At 34.6% G+C, this 23,563-nt stretch overlaps 1 protein-coding gene across 3 annotated transcripts in view; it reads left to right on the top strand.

Moving 5' to 3' along the window:
• The window catches only part of FSTL5 (follistatin like 5), a 385,396-nt gene that overhangs the window by 240,232 nt on the left and 121,601 nt on the right, over positions 1 to 23,563 (top strand). For all 3 annotated transcript variants that reach the window (XM_066186047.1, XM_066186048.1, XM_066186046.1), the window contains exon 5: positions 16,516 to 16,712. In XM_066186047.1, the coding sequence (XP_066042144.1) occupies positions 16,516 to 16,712 (197 nt within the window). The remainder of the gene's footprint in view (positions 1 to 16,515; positions 16,713 to 23,563) is intronic.

The following is a 23,563-nucleotide window of genomic DNA, read 5'->3' on the forward strand; positions in this document are numbered from 1 at the left end:
CTAGTTCCATAAACTGGTTCTTTCTTTGGTTGGCTAAGTTTGTAGAAGTTTGTGTTTTCTGCCAAAGCTATAATTTCTCTGTGTGTGTATGTATGTTTGTGTTACAAGTTTTTAATGTGATAAGTCAAAAGTAGGGTTATATTTTTTTCTTAATTATTAGCCTTTTCACAAAGTTATTGAATTCCTGTTGAATTTGTAGACTAAATATGTAAAGTAAAATTGTTACTGTTTTCAACAGAGAAGTGATATTAACCATGACTGAACTAGGAAAAACTTGTTTTTGATAAATGCATCGTGGGTTATGTCCTTCAATTTACCTGTGTCTGTAGCCATTCAAGCTCTTCAAGTACCTTTGTTGCATTACTAAAGAAAACTGTTTCTGAGTACACATTGTGCTTGTAGTCAGGGTTGACTACTTTTCAAATTGCGCGCTATTCTTCAGAATGTAATCATTTTCCAGCAAATCATGCAATGCCTAAAGTGTCTTTTAAATTTCTGACTAGGCTTGGGTAGGTTTGTGTGTTAATAATATCAACATTTATACTTTCAGGAACAAATAAAATCTGAGAACGGTATTGCTAGTTTTGGAAATTTACCAGAAATTATATTGGATGATGAGGTAACCATTTTTTAAGGCTGGTTTAGCAACTTCTCTCAAGGCTGATAAAGATCAGCTTCACCTAAAGCATATAACATGAAAATCCGTTAACATTTTGGAATTGCAATATTAAAATCTAGATAGAGCTGAAATACCCTAGTAATTATAATTTTAACTGTTCGCATACAGGGGTTTTTAGTAAGAGAACAGATTTCAAATAGATCACGCAAATATCTAGGTTATTGTTCTGGAGAAAAAAAAAGCAAACAGCAAACCAGTGCCCCAAACCATCATCTTAACCTGTTTCCAGTGTGCTTTTAAAATCAAATGGATCATATGAAAAATATTAAAATAAAAATTATTTTTAAATGCAGATATAGGTTAAATACTATTATGTCTTGACAGAAGATATTTTTAAATTATTTTGGTTTTTTGCCAGAAACAGTGATTAGCTCTCTGATTAGTTTCTGTAATTTCAACAGCATAAAATAGAAGAGTTCCTTTTTTTTTTTAATTCAAGAAACATAAACATTTAATGGGGACCTATTAATAAATGATTATCTTTTTATGCATAATTTCTGAGGCTTCAGAACTTGTAACTTAATATTATATTAGATTATCAAGACCTTTTTGAATGAGTAAAAATGTAGCTATTATTAAAATATTTTATAGAATCTACTTAAATTATTTTGGGGTTTATAAATATTCTTTATTTTTGCAGAGATAATATTTTCTTTCCAAATATAGTTTTATCAAAGAAGAAATAAATTTTCTGCATAGTATATAAATTAATATGAAGACAAAAAAAAATCAAACTATGTTCTAAAATTTCAGCTCTAGTTTTTTTAGACTGAGAGCTGTTAGATTTTACATGGGCATGGAAAAGAAGCTCAGCAGGGAAGGGCATGAGGGTCCTGGTGGACACCAAGCTGTCCGTGAGCCAGTAGTGTCCTTGAGGCCAAGAGCCCAGTGGTGTCCTGGGGTGCATTAGGAGAAGCATTGCCAGCAGGGCAAGGGAAGTGATCCTGCCCCTTTACTCAGCCCTGGTGAGGCCTCACCTGGGGTGCAGTGTCTAGTTCTGGGCTCCTCAGGACAAAGGAGACATGGAGCTCCTGGAGCATGTCTGGTGGAGGGCAACAAGGATGATTGAGAGATTGGAGCATCTCTTATGAGGACAGGCTGAGGGAGCTGGGCCTGTTTAGTCTAAAGAAGAAACAACTGAGAGAAGAACTCACCAATGTCTGTCAGTATCTGAAGGGAGGTGCCACGAGGATGTTTCCAGGCTCTGCTCAGTGGGGCCAAGCAACAGGACAAGAGGCTGTGGACAGAAACTGATGCACAGGAAGTTCCACCTGACCATGAGGAAGAACTTTTTTACTGTGCAGGTGAGTGAGCACTGGAACAGGTTGCCCAGAGAGGTTGTGGAGTCTCCCTCTCTGGAGATATTCAAGAACTGTCTGGATGCAATCCTGTGCCATGTGCTCTGAGATGGCCCTGCTTGAGCAGGGAGGCTGGACAAGACTGACCCACTGTGGTCCCTTCCAACCTTTCCCATTCTGTGACCCTGTGAAACAGAAAACAAATTTCTTATTTCCTTGGCCTAGTGTTCCCAATCACATGACTTTTGGAATAAGCAGTGTTCAACTGTAAAAATGAAAGCGTTTTCCTCCTTTTAGCAGTGAATAAAATGTTCCTAATTTAATGCAGGAGTAACCTCTTGTCCACAGCAAGAGGTTGACTTTGCTTTTTTTGTAATTTACATGAGTTGTACCTAAGGAAAATCCTTCAACCATCTGCCACTAGTCAATGAATCCTTTTTTAATTTCCATTAATTCTTGTTAGAAAGATTGAAGAAATCCACCCATCTGTTTGATCGAAACATTATATCCACAGGGAAAGCACATCGAGAATTTTATCACTCTTTGCTTAGGGGTGGGGCAAGATAATCTAGAGCAATTGCAGTAACGTGTAAGAATGTTCAGTGTTGGGATCTTGGATAAACCTTGCATATTAATTCATTGAGTAAATGAGGAATGAAATATTCTGATAGTCAGAAATTCAGCGCCAATACAAGAGAGTGAGTGAGTACTCTTTTGCTTTTAACATAGTTAATGATACTGTAGTGAGTAAACAAACTCGTTTAACAAGTCAGAAACCACCAAGGAAAATTTAGTGGTAGAGAAATAGGAAAGGGTAAGGGAAAGAGGTGTGTAATCATATTCTGTGAATTTGCCTTCCGAATATAAGTTCTTCTGAACAGATAACATTTATATTTGCTGAGCACGACATTTTTAGCATTGAACAAGTACTAATCTAAATCAATCAGACCTGATTTCAGTATCAGATTTCAAAAGGACAATAACAGAAACCACATCTGTTTAGAGAGCTGCTCTTCAAACAGCCCATTCTTGTTGCTGACCAAATACTTCTGTTCTGAAAAAAATTTTTTCTTCATATCTGAAAATAATGCACACCAAGAAATGGTTATATGACATATGTCAGGTGAACTTTTATTTATAAGACTACCTTTGACAAAAAAAAAAAAAAAAAAACACCTCCCCATCAGTATTGTGTGAGAAATAGCTTTGATGGAAAATATTTACCATAGACTGTGTTCCAGAAGGTCATGCCATGGCAGCATGCCTTGATGATGAGATAAAAGAACACCCAAATAACTGGCTAAATATATACCCACTTGTGAATACTAAACTGGGAAAATTTTGTGCTGACAAGGGTTTCTGAGTGTTCCTCAACTCTTTTGCTGAGATATACAACATAAAATTACTTTATGCTTGGATTTGAATTCAGATTCCTGTATCTGACCCTTTGCAAGGAGATTTGTAGCAAAATGACAGTGTAGCAGTTGATAGTGTTTTGTTCAGCATGAATTGCAGTATATATATATTTTTAATGTATATGTTGAAATTGTGTATGTCAGTAATGTTTGTTACTGGTATATGCTTTGGCTTCAGCAGTATCTATTGAGGGTGTTCTGTCTTCATGTATGGATAAAGAAGTTGCTATGTCCACCCACATCCTTACTTTTGTCTTTCTGTCCTGATTTAAAATATTAATTTAAAAAAGTTTAGTGGTTTTTGATTGTGTTAAATCAGACCTACTTACTTTTTAAAATATTTGTCCTTATCATGATGATTTTCTTTTTACATGTTTAGTCTCTTTTTCCCCTGGGGAAAATATGGAATGAAAAATTTGCTAACCTGCTTGTGACTGTCACAGGTCAGGAATTTCTTGGTCTTCTGTTTATAACAACCCTGGCATGTGTGGACGTCCAAATTTATTCTGAGGCTTTTTTTTATCTGCCTTTTTCTTAGTCCCTTAGAACTGTCCAATAACCTAGAAGATTATATCCAGTTAAGATATAGACTGGTTTCTCATTTTTATAGAGAGAATGTCTGCTTACAGCACCTGAAATGTACCTGAACTCATGCTTTGTATTTAAGAAGCTTCCTCTGGGAAAACCAAAAAATGGGTAAGCCTCTAAAAGCAGAGATGTCAGTGTCATGCCATGATTATCTCCCACTGCCTGGTAAGGAATGTGACTTGGTGGGGCAATTTCACTTTTTTGCAGTATGTTTTAGTATTAGGCCTTTCACATTCAAATCTTTTTTAGTTCCTCTTCAAATTCTTGTTGCCCTCTGGCAGGATCTGAGACTGAGCCTGCCAAGATGCCTCAGGGATACCTCTGAAGCCTGGGCACTCGTTCAGGCCTAGACACCTTCTTTAGAAGAAGACACCTAGGCACCTGTCTCCACCTTTTTTAAGGTCAGATCAGCTTTATTTTCAGGAGCTTAGCTGAGAATAGAGAGTAATTCACTTAGTTGACACACACTAATTCACTGAACATGAGAATTAAGACCATTACGGTAAAATGTTCTCTTCTTAGTGAGATTATTTCTGTTACTTAGTGTGTAGTTGGGGTACACCCCCCCTCACTCATGATACATAGTATATCCAAATAGCATTCTTCAAGGGGATTGAAAAAAGGTATTTTTAAACTTGAAAGGCCCATCCAGAAGATGACTCTTCACATTTACATATCTTCAAAATAAATTTAAGCAGTGAAATTAGTGTAGGTGATGAGTTCATATTAAATAACAAATTCCACCTTCATGAGTGTTTCTTCTCAAATTACTGATAGTTTTTTCAGAGGGACTTGTGATGCTATGCAGCTGGCAATGTATTAAGTATTTGATCTCAAATGCAGTCTCTACGTTCTTGACCATTTGTCTTGGTGGATTTTTGAAGAATAACCAATGTTTTTAAACCTCTTAAAAGTCAGAAAGGATGAAACTGCTTTGAAGTTTTACAACATATTTCAGCTAACCTACAAATATAACTAGATAATCCCTTTCTTGGAGGTAGTTTTTGTGGTTTCTTGCAGTTTCTGTTTACTCTCACACAGCGGTGTATCCCTGCTGAGTTAGCTATCATTAACAGCTTTTAACAAAGGTTGTTATTCCCAGGTAGGACTCAAAGTAATTTTAATTGGTCAGGGCATTTCTTGAAGTCGCTAGTTTTGAATTGACAAATAGTAACAGTGCCTTAGAGTTTTAAAGAATTAATTTAACAGAAAGGGAGCTCTTAAAGAACTGCATGTCAGGTGCCCTTGCTTTCCAGCCTTTTCCTATTTATTCCAGTCCAGTGTTATGTTATATGTAGTATATGCACAAGTAGCCATGCTGCAATTTACAAGCTGATATATTGTCCAATTCATTACAAAGCTGAAAATATTTCTTAACTCTTAACTCTTAGCATTTCCAAAAGATAAATGCACACGTTCACTTTGAACTTTTGAGAATTCTGGTTACTAGGGATTCAATTTGGTTAACATTTACTATCTGTTTGAAACTTCAAAAATAAGTTTTCGGTATTTGTTACAGGATCTTGACTACTTCTCCTGACACAGCAGAATGGGTGAAGTTGAAGGGCAAAATAAGGTTATAAATTTATAAAGGTGATAATTTGTATCAAAATGTTAATTTTATTTCCTGCCAATACATATAATGGATTAATAATTTATGAGAAATATGGAAGTGAGAATTTTTGGATTCATTTTTTCCCTTAGAAACAGAATCCAGAAACAGCCCTGTTAACCCAGATCTAAAGAACATCCATACTTATAATTCTTAAAAAAGCAAGACAGCAATAGTACCAATGACTTTTAACATCTCGGTATTTATCCAACTCAAGAGTTATTTTTTATTTTCTAAAAGACAATTTTATGTCCATTTTTGCCACTGTCCCTTTATTAGATAGAAAATGTAGAAAAAGAAGAGAAGTAAAGATTGAATTTCATTCTCAAGGTTATTTGCTGAGTAAGTCTTTCTGGAAAACCTGCTTTTTCAGGGCTACTGGAAAGTCTTGTAAACAAAACTACTCTTACTATTTAATCCCACTCTTTTCTCAGAACAGGAATAATAATAATAGTATTAACACTAGTAGTAATAATGTCAACAGCAGCAGTAACATTCCTTGCTTATATTATGTAAATGTTGTGGTACCCCTTGGTTGTAAAAGATAGAATTCAGTCTCCAGGTTAGGTGACAGACTAAATTCAGATTACTTGTCACCTAACTTGAAAATAATCTCTGAATTAGAATAAAATGAAGCGCTTTTCCATGATTTTTTCCTCTTCTTCCCTTTTCAGTTCAGTTCTAGATGCAAATTTAAGTTAAACCTGAGTAAATTTACAAATCCTTAAAATAAGGTTGTCATCCATTAACACAGCGTGGTACATGTCACAGTACAATCTTCTTTCCAATGCACTGCTTTATCTAAAGACTTCAGTCTTTAAATCAGTTTTGTATTCCTATGGATACAAGAATTAGAAGACTTCAAGACTAATAGTAATTAATACATGCTTTTTATTTTTAGGCAGGGATTTTTGAACATTTGCATTGTGTGTCTTGTTAGTTACAATGAGAACAATCTGTTACTAGTATGCAGAATTCAGTCAGACTGAATCTCTAGTGATTTTTTCCACCATTTTTCAATGCATATAAAATATTTTTTTACACAGTACATGTTTTCTGTGAATTTCTTGTACATTACTTTTTGAGTAGAATGAGTTTACAAAAGCAGAATAGAGTTTGAACAAATCCACTAAGTAATCTGATAGTAGTAGTACAATTGTATTTGTGCATTTTCTCTCATTATGAAAAGGGAATATCTTTTTTCAAAATAATAATTTCTTCACATGGTGTTCTTCAATATAAGAAACTAAAATGGAGGGAATTTTATCTAAATCAAATCTGTGTCTGCTATTTCAAGCAACCAACTAAGATGAAATTTATATTTCATGTTGATTTCTAGAGTTTCTTAAATGAGTTTGTGGATTTAATTTCTATTTAGAACAAAAATAAGAACTGAGGATACTTGTTTATAGCTCCAATTATTTCTATACAACAGCTAGTACTTTATTATAGTGCTCCCACAGTGTTCTTGTTTTTCTGAAACAACAAAAATGTAACAGCAGCTAAACTTGTTCTGCAGTGATGTCTTAAACAGTATTATGCAGGCATGATTTTTCCATGCTTAGCAGGATAATTGACACCTTTCCAAACATTAAGTGGTTTGAACAATAATCTTCTCTTATTTGCATATGAACCTGGCTGTTGCTTTCTTATCATTAGTACACATAAAATATACATATTTATATACACTGTTTCTGACAATTTCCCCTCATATTTTCTCTGTAATAGTAATATCACGTGTCAGGGGGTTACTTTTCATTCACATTTAATATTTTTTGTATCTACTCTTATTTGTTAACCTGTTTGACATTTGCACCTGTTGTTTAACAATCTGAAAATGGGGACAAATGTGTTTTCACAATAGATTTGTGTGAAGTTTTTGTGTTATCCAGACCTTGTCTTTCATCACTTTCCTGCTGTTGCAGTTCTGCTAACCAGTGCTGCTGCTACTGTCTTGTAACAGGGGTAACTCAAATACCACATTTGAAACTGGTACTGATTTTATTCTAGAATAATATAATCATAAGGTAAGGTATTTTGAAAATTAGTTTCTCCATTATATTTAGGAAGAATTTGATAGTAATGGTTTCTTCAATAGTTTTGAGGAAAAGTTGGCCCTTTTTACTAATTTGTAATTTTAGGGATCTATGGGATATATTAAGTGCTATTAGCAAAAATTCACACTTTTTCTTAACAAATATACATAATTTTCTTTCACAGTTAAGGGTCTTTTCAGTATGCAGATATTAGTTTAATTCAGTCACTGAAAGATTTTCTACTCTTGCTGTACTCTTGGCATTGACTCTCAGGTGAGGTAAAACTTCTTTGAAGGAGAACATGGCTCCTTTTCCATAAACCAGCTGAACCTATATGGCTTCAAGACTGTGCAGAAACTTCACAAAATTTATGGTGGGGCAGAGCATTTTAGTATGGTGTGAGATGAGAATCCCCCTAAAGAGAAATGCGCCAAAAGACAACCTATAATGTCCTTTTTTCATTCAGAATTTGGTTTTAGAGACAGGAAGCCGATTTACTTTGAAGTCAAATTTTGAAAGGAGGAAAATACAAATAGAAGATGTGGGTGTAACACCTATAAATAGACAAGAATTGTATCCATTTTGCAGGTTACATATTTTGAAATCTTACACTACCTCCCTTCAATTATCTGTGAAGAGACGTATAGAATGAAAACTGTCAGTTTTCACTGTCTATTGTGAGGGAGTAGATGTACCCAGAATTGCTCTGTGGAACATACTAGTTGACAGGTTGAAAGTCTCTATTTTAAAGTGTTAGATGTTATCTTGTGACCGCTGTCATGTTTCCATACGTAAACCAGACCACCTATTTCAGCGACTTTATATAAAATACAGTAACTATACCTGTTCAGGAAACAATGGATATGTTACTTAGTACTAAGATAAGCTTCCACAATCTCAGCATCCTGCTCAGTGATCCCCAATATATTCTCAAGAAAAATCATTAATGGGATAGCACAAACATAAATAAGAAATATTTTATTGGATTGTGAGAGTAATAAAAAATTCATGAAAACTTTCCGCTCTTTATTGACATGAAAAAATACAGACCCGGAAAGTGTATTTAACAACTGAAAATTTTGATAATAGTTGTTTTGTGGTCTTTTCTTTCACAAATTGTCAAGTCAGCTGTTATACTCTAGTTAGGAGCATACCTTGATTTTTTTAGTACATCTATTTTTCTTCTAAAGAGACTTTTGCTGCTTAAAAATGGTGAAAACAAAACAAAAAGTACTGTTCAAGGAAAGACATGATTACAGAATCATTAAAACTATTTGGACTCTAATTTCATTGCGTGCATACTTTGAAAGTTACCTCTGTTTGGGTTATACATTACCAGATATCAGAATCCATAAGCAAAATTAACTTAAAGCTGAAATAACTTATTTAGATGTGTTCTCTTAAGATGGAAAAGCTGGTCTGTATATAACTTTGTTTTGTCAGGTTAATTGTAATGACAGGCTTGGCACTCCTCATGTCGACATCTTGGTATGTCTGACACTTTTCTTGAGTTATGGCTAGGAGACAGTCATCTTTAGGTTTGGAAGGCAGCATTAACTAAGTCATAGTTAGCCCAAAAATACTATCCATCAGTCATTGTGAGAAAGAAAAAATATTATAATAACTTGAAATTAGAAGTAGCAGAAATTTAAAAAAACCCCAAGCAATCGTCTCCTGCATTTTACTCTAATCAAGCAACATGGTAACACAAAAAACAGATCTTATATTGGTAGGAAAATTTGTTAGATTCTTATTATCTTCAGATTGCTTTGATTTGAATCAGATAGTTGATAAGGTTGGAAAAGACCTTTAAAATGATTAAGTCCAGCTGTTAACCTAGCACCAGCATTGTCTTCCCCATTCAACGATGTCTTCAGGTTTCATTTTTTTTTTTTTGTAGGCCTATAGCATTTTACAACTTTTATAGCATCACTTTAGATACTTCAAGTCAAAATTGTTTAAGCCCTGTGGGAGGAAGACTAACAGCAGCAATGGTTACATTAACTCCACTAGAGGGGAAAATAAAATGCTGCATTAAACTTCTCTCTCAACCTTCATTTTTAATAATGCCTTCCTTTGGGACACACCATTTTCCTTTTTCTCTCTCAAATTTCTTTTAAAAAGGACAAGGAAGCCCAGATTATCTTATTAATGTTATACATGAATGTTTACTGATGAACAGAAGGTTAATTTTTTAAAGATATATGAAAGAAATAGAAAAAACTGATCTAAAAACTTGAGCTGGATACAAGAAAAAAGAACCAAAACCCTATGTTTGTAAAATGCACCCATTTTCATCTCTTCTTTGCCATGGTATAATACCTCAAAGTAAGCATGAAAGCCATGAGAAGTTCTGAAGAAGTGATATGACTGTAGGAAAGCAGTGTGGGTTTGAGTTGTTTCACAACAGGGTCAATCCTGTAGAGGAGTCCTGCATTTTCCAGTTACAGACTACCGCTGCTTACAGTGTTTGTGATGCTAACATGCAGTCCACACAAGCCCAGCATTCAGTGTTTTCTCAGCTGTGGAAAATGATGTTTTGCTCATTACTGCCAACCTGTTACAGCTTTCAAATGTCATCTTGAAGGTGGAAGTTTAGATGACCTATTTTCTTCTGTCAAGAGATCTATGATATAACCACTCTGCATTAACAACCAGAAGAACTGCACACATCACTACCCCAAAAGCTGATTTCAGTACTTTTTGAAACTGATGTTTAGTTACTTTTTTTGCTTAATCTTAATGCAAATTTATTACAGCTTCTGTTAACCTAAATGGCATTACTCTAAGGAAGACCTGAATAGTATGTCTGAACTACTGATTGCTTAGGCACTGAAAAGCTGTTTATATGTGTCTCCAGATAAGTCTGGACACCAGACTTCAGCCAATATGTAGAATTAAATGAAATTATTACTTTTATCTTATAATTTTAGTTTTGAAGAATTGAAATGGTTAAGAACTGGTGGTATATGAGGAAAGAACAGCATTAGTCCTTATTTACAAAGTACAACTAAGGATTTGAAAATCTAGATTAATTTCTATTTTATATACCAGCTATGGTAATCAATTGTAAGTTTTTTCAAGGACAATGACAGATATAACTTGAAGATTTTGTATTTGTGTACCTGTCTCAGGATAATTGTGTGGTTAGTTGATGTGGGAACTATTTTTATATGTATATCCCATAGCAATAGAGAACACTGTTGAACAATCTTAAAAATTTTTGTAGCTATTTAGACCTATTTGCACAACAGAATTGAGTAATTGAAAATCTTGACACCTGAGTATCTTGACTTTGACAGTAATGCCAAATTTAGATTTAGATAATTGTATATGTCATTAGAAAATATGGATGCTATACAGTAAGATGTAAAGGAGGTGATTGAGTGCTGTGTAAATTACCCCGCCCCTCCCCCCCCCCCCAAAACACAAACCAGAAGCCAAACACAGATACAAAATGTCTTTTTTTTTAAGTCACTCTGAATGTGAAAAGCTGAGCAGCTGTTGGGCCAAAATTTGCAGGCCTGAAATCTCATACCTTTTAAAAAATGGTAGAAAATTCTCAAATTCTCACCTTTAATTAAAAACATAACTTCAGCAGGGGGAAGCTTTGATGTTAATCCCTCTTTCTTTGCTTTTGAGTGTAAAGCTTTCCTCTCCACCTGCCTCAAACTCTGGGCCATAGGTCAAAATTCAGTTCTATGTACAGGTTTCTCTTCTAGTTCCAGAGCTTCAGTGAGGAGACCAAAGAATAAGAGTCAAAATTTTGACCTCTAGCTTTGGAAGATATGAGCCTTATATTGAAAAATAAGATGTCGTGAAACAATATCTGAACTTGAAGTTTCTTTCAGATAAACATAAGCAATTTTAGTGGTCGGAAGTGTCCCTTTATTTATAAGGGCTACAAGTAAGATTACAACTTTCATGCTTTATCTATAGACAGATGTTGAGAGATACCTGAATGGATGAAGACCTTCAAGTTGCCCCTTATGTTATGTATGAAATTGAATTAATATGTGCATGTCTATGTACATATGAATGTGTGTGTCTGCATATCTGTATTAATTTCTATATGTGTGTATGTATAGATATATTTATTATCTTGGAATAATTTCTCATATTTGCTCCTTGCAATATAATTTGGGATTTTGCAGTGAATTGTTTTGGATGATTAGATTATTCTGAGTATGTTCAGAATGTACAAGGTTAGATGTTGCTGTTTATCAGCATTCCATTTCCTAGAATCTGATTTCTGTATATGTCAGTTGTGGACTATTTTGAAGTATTCATATGAGATATGGTTCCCTGTAAACTAGTTGCCTTGTCTGAGAGATCCAAAGTTATTTTAATTTTAAAAGAATAATGCAGAAACCATTTGTGCGATATAGTTAAAAAATCTATCAATAGATAGAGATAAAACTCAGTGCAAAATCATAGCTCACAATCAGCTTATATCTCAGCAGCTGATGACTCTTGTAGGGATAGGCAAGCCATGAGTATTAGCTTTCTGACATAAGGATTGTTCCTGCTAAATGGAATGGCTCAGGCAAAGAAAGGCTAAAGTATTGATTAGGAATGTGGTAAAAGAACTGAAAAGAGAAATCAAGTTATTTACTTTATTGTGTTTTTTTAAATATGTGCATTCTTTTCTTCCTTTTATGTATTAGTGTTTTTCTAAAAACTACAAAATATAAGAATCTGACTTTGGATGTAAGGAGTGCTCCCTAAACTACTGTCTTAGCTGTTTCTTTAATATTTTTCTGCAGCTGTAAGGATGTGTATATACTCATATTTTCATATATAATTAGTTAATTTTGTGCTAATTTTTTCTCTTACAAATTAAGGAAAACTAATTGTCAAACAGAACATTTTTTCTGTTATAGGTAGATACCACTATTCTGTCTAGAAGGACAATAGCGTTCAAAATCTAACTTTCAGCTGTTTCCTAGGTAACAGAGATACAGCTGCAAAACTGTTGCACTGAATGGAAAGAAACAGCAAATGTTTCCATTTATCTACTACTTTTGAGTTTGAATGATGTAAACCTTAGGAATATCACTACTTCAGAAAGTACAAAACATAGAACTGCAGACCTGCACTTAGATTCCATTGTGTTTGTTTTGTCACTTTTTTTTATGCACTTCTGCACACCTTCTGTGATTGCACAGACCATGTCAGAAAACTTGTGAAATAAATCATAGTAGAGTTTTTAAATTTAGGTTGTTTGTTTGTTTGGGGTGTGTTTGTTTGTTTGTTTGTCAAAAAGTGGTGTGTAGTTCCAGGAAGAAACAGGTCCTTTTGATGAATGAAACAAATAGAAAAGCAAATTTTGCATTTTTTTTCTCTATTTCTATATTGCTTCGAGGATTTTTTCAGAAAATAACTATTAATTCTTGCAGGAATTCTAGTTCAAAAATAAAAGAAAAAAAGTACTGGAAAACTGAATTAAGTTAGTAAATTATGTACATGTAGGTTACCCTTTCACGTATGTAGCTAATTATGTAGAATTTAGCAGCCTTTTTGGAGGTAATATAATTGTAGTATATTCCCAGCACTTGGTCTTTCTCAATTTTGTTAAGCATAAATTACTTTTTCTCACTACAAGGGTTGACATACTTAATCCCCATTCACCATTCGTATGTCATTGAGACAACTGTTTCACAACTAATGCTTATTAAATTAGAACATAAATAAAACAACTGAATTTTTCTCTGTGTTGCTACTCCAGCCTGGGAGAGGTCTCCAGTAAACAGAGCCTCATTCTTGTATTTTAAACATCAGCTTCACATTTCCTCAAATATTGCAGTAAAAGGCAGTCATGACAATGAGGAAAGAGAGCAATTTGTTAATGAAATTGTGCCCTGTGTTCACTAGGAGTCTTTCACTGTTCCCTTGTGATTCCCTTGTCTGTCAGTAACATCCATCCATCATTTCTGTCCTTAAATTCCAGATGTTGGTGTAAAGACTACTTTCAATAATGTATAAAAGGAAAAGGTTTAAATGTAGTATAGCCATCAAAACCTGGTTTGACACAACTGTAATTAGCTAAGATCACAATCTGAAGGTTCATCTCTCACTGGCTTCAAGTGCATTGTTAAAATTCATAGTAATATTTAGAAGGTGGGTGTTAGATCAAAATATAAATAATATAGTAGTAATCTAACAGATTACTTTGCTTAACTTGTGAATGAAGTTTTTCTACAGCAAGTACCCAAACTTATGGCAATAGCAGTCTCTCAAATTATTTTCCATTAGATAGCATTTATGTTTTAAATTAAAAAATGATACAAATATTTTCTCTTCTGGGAAAATGTATAAATCATTTATAAACATGCAATATGCTCTTCTATGACTACAGAAGTTTGTGCAAGGAGAAATGTACAAAAAAAGAAGTGTTGTAGAAAAGTTGTTTTCTGAATTCTTCTCTCTCTGAGCAGGTGTTGTGACAGGATACATTAGTTCATTTTTCCTTAAGTTTTAGATGTAAAATTAATATCTAAAGTACATTAAAATGTCTTTCCTGGACTGTGATCAAACTTCATTTACAGCTTTTTTCCATCAACTCTATTTTAAATTAAAAGTAGGAAACACAACTAATAATTGCATTGTTTTTCATAATCGTGTGATACATAAATTTAATTGTTTTTCCTCTAAATTTACATGGTTTGTAAAATTATTCATGGAAGTATATGTGCAAAAGTTGTCCAGAATTAATACAAATAATTAAATAATCCTAACTATTCAAATGAACATTAGCATCATTATTGCCTTTGTAGGGATGAGAACCTCTTTTCAGTTCTTGATCAATCATTAAAGTGAGAGACATGGTTCTTTACTTCAAGGAAAAAAAATGTCAGTGTGAGTTGAGTTTCTTTTTTAAATTCAGACATGAAACAACTTGTCAATGCTACTGTGACAAATCCATGATTTAACAGATATTACTAAGAAAACTAACTCTTTTACTATGTTCTCTGTCTCTAAAGAGTAGTTCCTCGCAGTTTTAAACCTGCAGAATGAGACTGATCGTTTATAAGGGCTAAAATCTGGCTGTGGTAGCTAGCTCTGAGCAGTACACTGTCAAATAGGATTTGTCTTGTCTTCCCTGCCATCCCAGCCCTGCGATGAGTGTAGGCAAAATGGAGTTAGTCATCACCTGCAGCAGACTGTCTTTTCGAGGACACCACAGCCAGAAAAGTTATCTAGGGGAGACAAAGACGATACTTGTTTTCTGGCCCAGTCTCTTGGAGTTCACCCAAATGAATTAGAGTATGTTCAAGTTAAGTGCTCTTTTCCCTCCCCACCACCTGGAGCTGCATCCATTCACATGGCAAGGTTTGCTCATTGCAGCTTCAGAGTGCCTGAGGAATAAACATGTTTCCCTACTGAGTATTTCTGCATTAGACCCCTGAAAAGCAGTCACGCAGAACTCAACTCTCACGAATTGTATGGCCTCAATCTCCATGCCCCTGGCAGATGAGGACAAATATGCAAATAGTATGCATAACTTAGGCTGTCAGTTAAATACAGCTTGGGTTTGTCTATTTCTGTTACTTAAATAGCTACGTAACAGTTGGTGGCTTTTAGATAAACCAAAACAAAAATGGCTAGAGTGGTTTTGATTCCAAAAAACATTTTTCTTCCATGATTTAATTTCTATCATAAATCCTTCTCTTCTAGATCTGAGTCTTTCTAGGAGAGTGAGAAGTGTTTAGGAACTTTTTCTCTCTCTGCCTTTTGTAATGTCTGTGAAGATGTTCAGTGTCACCATAACGATGCATATACCATTAAATATACCAAAATAATAAATTCTAGTCCTATGCATGTAAATTAGACGTTTCTTAAAAGATCCACTTGCAAAATGAAACTGCCTATGTAGTTTCCATGAGGTAAATAGTTGTTTCTCATCTTCAGAATAGTGACTAAAAAGAAGATTGCAAAATAGCTTTCTTTGCTAATCAGTGTATTTCTCTAGTCTTGAATTCACTACTTGAAGTTAGGTATTGGCTAACTGCAAATATACATCTGCAACAAATACATAGTATTATGCTGGTACACATTTACATGTCTCATCTTATAAAAAACTATCAAAATTATAAGATTATCTTAATTAAAAAGGTTTGTTTGGGGTTTTTTAACTGTTTCTCTATCCAATTTAAAATATGCAGCAACTGACATAAGAGAACATCAGGCATACATAATTTTGTGCTTTGGTTTTAAATAAGTACTGACTGTAATCACTGTATGTGGGAAATTTCTGTAACATTTTCCACTTTGTAGAACACTTGATAATGAAAAGAGTAAATCAGATCTTGTCAAAGATATCCTTTCTCTTCCTTTGGCAATCCCACCTTTTCTTGTTCAAATAAGCTTGTTATGTCCGATAAGTGAAAAAGGTAGAGATAGTTTATGAGCATTCATGAGTAATTTCTTCTTTCTGAAGTCAAATACTATTATGAAATATATAGCATATATTTTTCTATCATATTTGCAGCGTTTTTTTTTTGCATACATTACATTTCTACATTTATATGAAAAGCTTTACCAAGGTAAAACTTCAATAAATCTTCAGATGCACCTTTCTAGAATGATAAATTTAAAAAGTATGGGTTTGGAAACTGATAAAGTTTCCTTAGTTTCTATAAACAGAAAATCTTGTCTAAGAATGTATCTAAAACTGCAATAATTTGGTTTTGTCATAATTCGAAGTCCAGACAGGGAAATACTATGGATCAAACTACTACAGAATGAATATCTCTTAAAAGAACCCTGTTTGTATTGCTGTAAGAAGTTAATACTTAGCTTTTTCAGTTTTTGGTTTTGTTTACCTTTAAACTTTTAATAGGAAATCAAGTTCCAAATAATCTTGTTTTGTGTATTTTCTTTTCAGGGGATAAATGCAAACCTACTGGATACACTGAAGTGAAAAATATGTTGCTGGATCTACAAAACCAGAGATACATTGCACAATCAAAAGATAAATCTGTTGGTGAGAAAATGGCGTTAAAGAAACTTCTCGTAGATGAAATGTTCAATTCTTTTGATTCAGACAACAGTGGACTTGTGGATATTAATGAGTTATCTCAGGTAAGCTTTAGTTTTTGTTTCTGTTAGCACAGTGATTACTCAGACGGCTTTTTCATGACGTACTCAGGGAACATCATGTCTTAGGATACTTTAGAAAATATGAGTCTCTGAAGTGGAAAACTTCGTTTGAGAATTTTTGAAAGGCTTAATTATTCAGAAATTCTGTAATGATTATTTAGAAATTTGAATATAATACTTTAAAGTATAATGCAGTATTTTAGAACACTCTAGGCTGCTGTGACCATGATTTTTATTATCCACTGCATGCTATCATCCAGTCCAACTACATAGATGTATTGTAGAAGTTGAAAACAATTAAAATAATGAGGTAAATCTCTTGTGTAATACTAAAGAAGTATTATTGCTTTATCTTAGTTAGTGATAGAGAAATACAGAAGAAATCTTGCAAAGAGAGTTCATGGGAGTCTCTAAGTAGCAAATTTTAACTAATTACTGATCAAGACCAGTAATTGCTGCTCTGGTAGGCATAACAGCACCAGCTTTATCAAAATGCTAGTAGCTTTATCCTAAAAGGATTGATTCTATGAAAGAGTTTTGATTGGGCAAATGTATTTTGATTTCTTAGAGGTCGGTGTTTGAGAAACCTAATCATGTATAAACTATATTAATGAGTCTAGTACTAGGCAGCCAATTAAAAGTTTTAAGAAAAGTAGGAATTTTATATGTGATCATTAAACTGTGTTTTAAGTTGCATGGCAGAATGAAGAAATAGGCTAGAGTTATCATTTCCATACAGCTAACTTTTAAAATTTTAGTCACAATTTCAAGGCCCAGAGCGTGATTGAAAATATAGGTATCAAGTCAACTACTAATACACTATTTCAAAAGACTAACTTAAAAATATTTTTCTGTACTTTCCTAAGATTTGTTTTTCCTGCTGCTTTTTTAGAGTCTTTCAGATCTTCAACTTTTTAGGGTCTTTGGTGCCTGTATGTATCTTAATAATAATAATTTTTATTATTATATAATATACTGAATAAATTATATATATTATATAATATACTGCATTAATAGATAACATAGATAGGAATCACATATATAGATTTGCAAATTATATTTAATTATTCTCTGTTCAGTTGCTACATGTATACTTTTTCTTTTTGTGTGTGTGTGTTAAACATAGTTTTAAAATAGTAAAAAAATCTTCCATTATTGTGTTTTCAAACTTTCTATACATACTTTTCCCAACATGCTTTTTTTTATATAAAGAGGAATTTATAATGATAGCTGTAAAGTAGTGCTTTTTCACAAGTATGGAAACAAGTCAGCCTTAAACCCCAAATGTGGTTTTTGGTTTTGCTAAAATTCATTGCAGAAACATCAAATAATTCAACCTAGAAATTAATGTAAAGTAATTCTTACTATTTCTCTTGTTTGCTTTGTAACTGTATGGTTTGACAAGAGACACAATTAACCCCATGTGGGGCCCATGCTGGAGCACTCTGTTCCTGAAGGACTGCACCCTTTGGGAGGGACTGATGCTGGAGCAGTTCATGAGGAGCAGCATCCCGTGGGAAGGACTCACGTTGGAGCAGTTCATGGAGGACTGTCTCCTGCAGGAAGGGAAGAGTGAGAGGAGTTCTCCCTCTAAGGAGGAAGGAGCAAAAAAGAGCATGCGATGAACTGACTGCAGCCCCCATTCCCTGTCCCTCTGCTCTGCTGGGGAAAGAGAATATAGAGAATATTGTCAGTCACACTAAGCCCCTTGGAGGAAAGGAGTTTTTAATATTTGGTTTGATTTTTCATTTTTCTTGCTCTTGTCTGATTGTTATTGAATTCAGTCAATTTGTCCCCAAGTTGAGTCTGTTTTGCCCATGACAGTAATTGGTGAGTGATCACTCCCTCACTTTATCTTGGCCCATGAAGCCTTCATTATCCAGTCAGGGTCAATCATCCACAGGGAGACATTACTGTACTCCTGAAAATATTCTCAGGATTAGGAGAATTTTTCTTAGTTGTGCTCACAGACAAAATTTTGAAATCTGCAGTTGTCATAAACAATAGCTTCTGTCTGCATTTTTGTTGGAGTCCAGGGCATTCCTCTGGACACCCTGGGAGACCACAGACTTGAGCAAGAGGGTTTGAGATTTGTACAGGGGGGTTTGGAATCTGTACAGGAGGGTTTTGGAGCTGTACAGGGGTGTTGGAGACCCTGGCATGGAGCTCAGGAGGACACTGTCTTTGACTTCAGTCCATAGGAACAACTTCCAACATTGAGGGAAGAATCACAAACCACAAAGATGTGAAAAAAGTAGTTTAGTTTGGTAAAGAATGAGAAATGATGTAGTTTTGAGTTTTTAGAATATAGGTACATGGGGGACAAGATAGAGGATTTAGGGTGTTGCCCTTAGTTCTTCCTTCTTGTCCCCTGGCCTCCATCTCTTAGTGACTGTGGCACAAAGTAGTTTAAGGAGATTAGATTAAAGTTGACCATTTTAGTATAGGTGATAGGTATTGGAATATAAGTGTAAACAGGTGATATGTAACTTTCTGTATAAAGGGACTGTGATGTCCCACTGTGGGGGGAGTCGCCTCGTGGCCTAGCTGCTGTTCAGATCTTGGCTGGGCACGGAGAACATTTTAAGGTATGAAACAATAAACAACACGAAATATCAAGAGAACAAGACCTTGAGGACCCCACTTCTTTCTTGCGACCTGGCTTGGGGCTTTCAGAGGGAAAAAAGACTTTTTACCATCTTTGAGCTCGGGTGAGGAGACCAAACCCGACACATTTTAAATGTAATCATATGTAGTGGTTTGAAAGCAAAACAAATGAGAGGCTCCAAGTCAGAGATACAATTTAATAGAAAAAAAAAAAAAAGAAAAGAAAAAAAAGTAAACTAGAATAGATGCAATAATACAAAAGACCACTGACAGAGTCAGAATACAACCTGAGCAGAGTGATGGAAGCAGTCCAGATGAGGTGGTCTTCCTGAAGCAGTGATCCTGTAGAAAGGTCTGGTAGCTCGGGTCCTTTGGGAATCCAGTGGGTAAGTGCCCCTCTGGTGTTCAGAGTCTCAGCTTATATCCAGGCTGGAATGCTTGGTTCCTCCCTCTGGGCGGAGCATCCCACAATGGGATGGTGAGTCATGTGATAAGGCCTGATGGGCCCATTAACAGGAGATAGTCCAGGAGGGGGTTATCTGTGAGCTGTGTAGCAAAGGTGCTGATGGCCCATTAACAGAAGATAATCCAGAGTGGAGGAGGCAGGGAGCACTGCCTCACCTGGTTTCAACAGTTCATGAAGATGGTGATAGAATACACTTCAACCCAGGACATCATATTAAGGGAATATGAAAAGCAGCATACTTGCTGTAGAAAACAAGGACTCCTAAAGTTAATTTATGTTCATGTGAATATTGAAGTTCAGTTTCTAGTGCATCTTAAATTTTACATCTCCTCAATCTTGCTGTGTAATCAGGCCCTTGGATTGCATTTATTATCTCATAGGTGTCCATATAGTTGTCCTATCTAATGTAAAATTGAAATGAATCAGTTGGAGATTGGAAATGGCGACAGCAACACTCCAGTTTTATTGATGTGTTTTGGATCAAAAGTCATAAAGCTGTTGAATTTGCATCTTGAGGAAAAAAAAATATTGTTCTCGCAAAAAAAAGCAAAAGTAGTGTTCTTATAAAAAACCCACTATTTAAAATACTAAGAAAGGTTTGGGGTTTTTTTTGGGGGGGAGGGGTTGTTGTTTGTTTGGGTTTTTTGTTTGTTTGGGGTTTTTTGTGGTTTGGTTTTGGTTGTTTGTTTGTTTTTAATACTTCAAGTATGATAGCAATACATTAAAATTTGGCAGCCTATTTTTGTCTACAGTTTGAATGATTCGAACATCTGGGTATAATATTTTTCATGGCTTTATAGTCCAACACAGAATTGCAGCTAAAAAAGATTTTTAATTCCAGTACACTGTGTAAATGTAATAGGAAAACCGTGGGGTTATGTAGCTCCATGCAGACTAAACGGACATTTTTTTTCCAGTATAAATTCTTTTCTTCTTTGACTGCTTTAACCACTGAGTCTGACTCATTTAATGCTTTAGTTTCCAAATCCTGTATTGGCAAGTGAGATGTGGCTTGATTTTGAAAGGACTTGTGAATTTAACCTTTTAGACCACTCTGTTTTGACAAGTAGGTACTAACCAGAGAGAGTATCTATCTTTGCAAACTTTGAGCTATGAAATAGGCAGGATTCTCATCATCTTCATAATCTCTGATCAACGTATCTGGCAAGATACGTTTCCAGGAAGGTGAGGTGGTTCCTTTAAGGGTTTGGTTTGTTTTTAAAGCACTTTGATGCATTTTAAATGAATCCAAGATAATGGTAGATAACTGAATCTTCTGGTTAGTTATGAATATTCGGTTCTTAACAAACTTATTTTTATTTATTTTATCTTATGCAAAATCAGACTGGAATTTAATAAAAGTTTGTAAATGAAATACCAGTGTTTCTGTCATGGTAGACTGCTTGATTACTGTATATTTGTTTTGCTGTATAGAAGAGTAAAAGGGGCAGAAGTGTTATGGGTAGGCATTGGAATAAAGTGTGTTTTTCCAGTTATGAATGCAACTATTCCACCATGATGGAATTGCCATTTTATAAACAGTAAGCCTTTTCTGCTTGCCAACAGTGAAAGATGCATAGGCTATAAAAATATTTAATCTGGCTCAACAATGAAATTCAAGTCCCTTTTTGAAGGAAGAAGAGTGTGAAGTGAAATAATCTATACTTGATTAGACTTATAGAATTTTTTTTATTTCTTTCTTACACTAGTAACTAAGAAAGCCAAATTTTACAGAAAAGGGAAGTGACATAGCCTGAAAGCAAGTTGAATATATAATAATAATAAAAATAGTTTTTTCTCTTTCTTTCTCTCCTTTCAATGATCAGTTTTTAGATTCAAAGAGAGAAGTTAACATCCTTATTTATGAATTAGTATCTGTAATTTCAAATACCTGCATATATTTCTTTTACTTACTAGGTTAATATAGGACAAATGAAAATATATTACATTTCTATTAAAAAATCATCCTTAATTCTGCAAAAACAAAATACTACAAAGTAATTTTTGTTTTATTTCTGTATTAATGATAATACTTTTGCACTTTATGCCGGCTGATACTTCATGGGACTTGTTTGCAGAGGAACTACTTATATAAATTCCACCTCTCTGTCAGACTTTGTTTTTTGAACTGACCAAAATATTTGGTTGGACCATGGCATTTAAATTTTACCTTCATAACTTCTGATTTTGCATCTAATCAGTGGCGTTATTAAGAGTTATTAGAAAGGCTTGGAACTCAGAGAAAGGATAGTGAGTTTATCTCCTCTTTGTGTTTTTAATCAACTTTGGTTTCCACTATGTGTTACATAGGCAGAAGAAAATTTTTCATGTTGACTTGTAGTTCTGTTTATTTTCTGCGCTTAATTAGGGACATTTTATTTAGGTTGCATTATCTACTTTTACCATCACTAATCAAGGAAAAACTAAACGTGTTATATTCAATTCTAGGTTCAAAAGAAAAGTAAAACCCTACATGATACTTTAAAACTGGGGGAAATTAAGACTCTCTTAGGGATTAGTAGTGAGATAAAGCCTACAAACACTCTGTGATCATCATACAAACTCTAACATCTTGATCTTTCTTAGGTGCCTTTGGTTTTATCAAGTAGCAGCATTTCCCATTATATTCTCGCAGGCTGTGAAGGAAGCAGGAGCAAGTTTCATTTCTTGAGAAGGTTCAAGGAATGGTGCAAACTGGAAGTGGATATGAAGTATTTTGTTTGCACTCATTGTTTTACCTTGGTTAAGTCCAAAGCCACAGGCTCAGAGTGCTGGTGGTTCCAGGTTTAGTTCTGAGATGCAGAATTTATCCAGCCTCTGTGGCCCTTATACCTATTCTGGTATTGCACTGAGCTAGGCATCTATAGCATTATATTTACAGACACCTAAGGACACATTTACATCTTCCAAGTCAGATTAGGTCTTCCCCCTGCTAAGTGCAGAATTGGAAACGCAGGGAAATGTGCCTCTCATTGGAGTAGTTTGCAGGAAGGTGTCTCTTTGTGAGCTATGTAACTTGATTAGTTTGGGATAGTGTTGAGGTAATACCTTTAAATGAAATTGAGCACATGCCTTTGTAGACCACTAGGTGTGGATTTAGCAGTTCAGATATCTGTTTGCTCAGGGATCTCTGAGTCATTCTGTTGTGCACAAGTCCTGTATCTTTACACAGATCAAAGGTATCACTCTACTATAGACACCAAATAGAGGATTGTGTTGCTGCCCTACAGAATGTGGTGGTAAATGGTAAGAATATTGATTTAACTAGATTAACAGAAGCTAAAGAAAAGAACGATTTACCAACCTTTGTTGTCAATTTGGTTTCATAATTAATCAATTCTTTTAATTTATAAAACATTATACTGCCGTGGAAGATGGTGGAACAAGTGATTGAACCCCCCCTTATGCAGCCAGAATTAATTTGGAGCACAGTTCTCACAATGTCTGGTGTTTGATGTACTTGGTGTTTTATCAAGCACTGAGTGGCACTCTTGTGATGAGGTACTTGCTTTTAGGGAAGATAAATGCACGTTTGACTGAGTGACCATATTTGATTTAAAGGAGGGGTTTGTTTGTAGTTGTATTTACGTAGCATTTTCCTTGGGGAGGTACATAAAGACCATTAATCACAGGCAAACAAAAAACCACTGACCGATAACACTTCAGGTAAGGTGGATTAATGAAGGATGTGTAATGTTATTTGTGGTCTAGTTTCATAAAATCTGCAGATTTTTCATTTTGACTGTCAGAAATCAGATTA

The sequence above is a fragment of the Chamaea fasciata genome, unplaced genomic scaffold, assembly GCF_029207755.1.
Source record: "Chamaea fasciata isolate MVZ Bird 193981 ecotype frontalis unplaced genomic scaffold, bChaFas1.0.hap1 SCAF_6, whole genome shotgun sequence".
In the NCBI taxonomy this organism is placed as follows: Eukaryota; Metazoa; Chordata; class Aves; order Passeriformes; family Sylviidae; genus Chamaea; species Chamaea fasciata.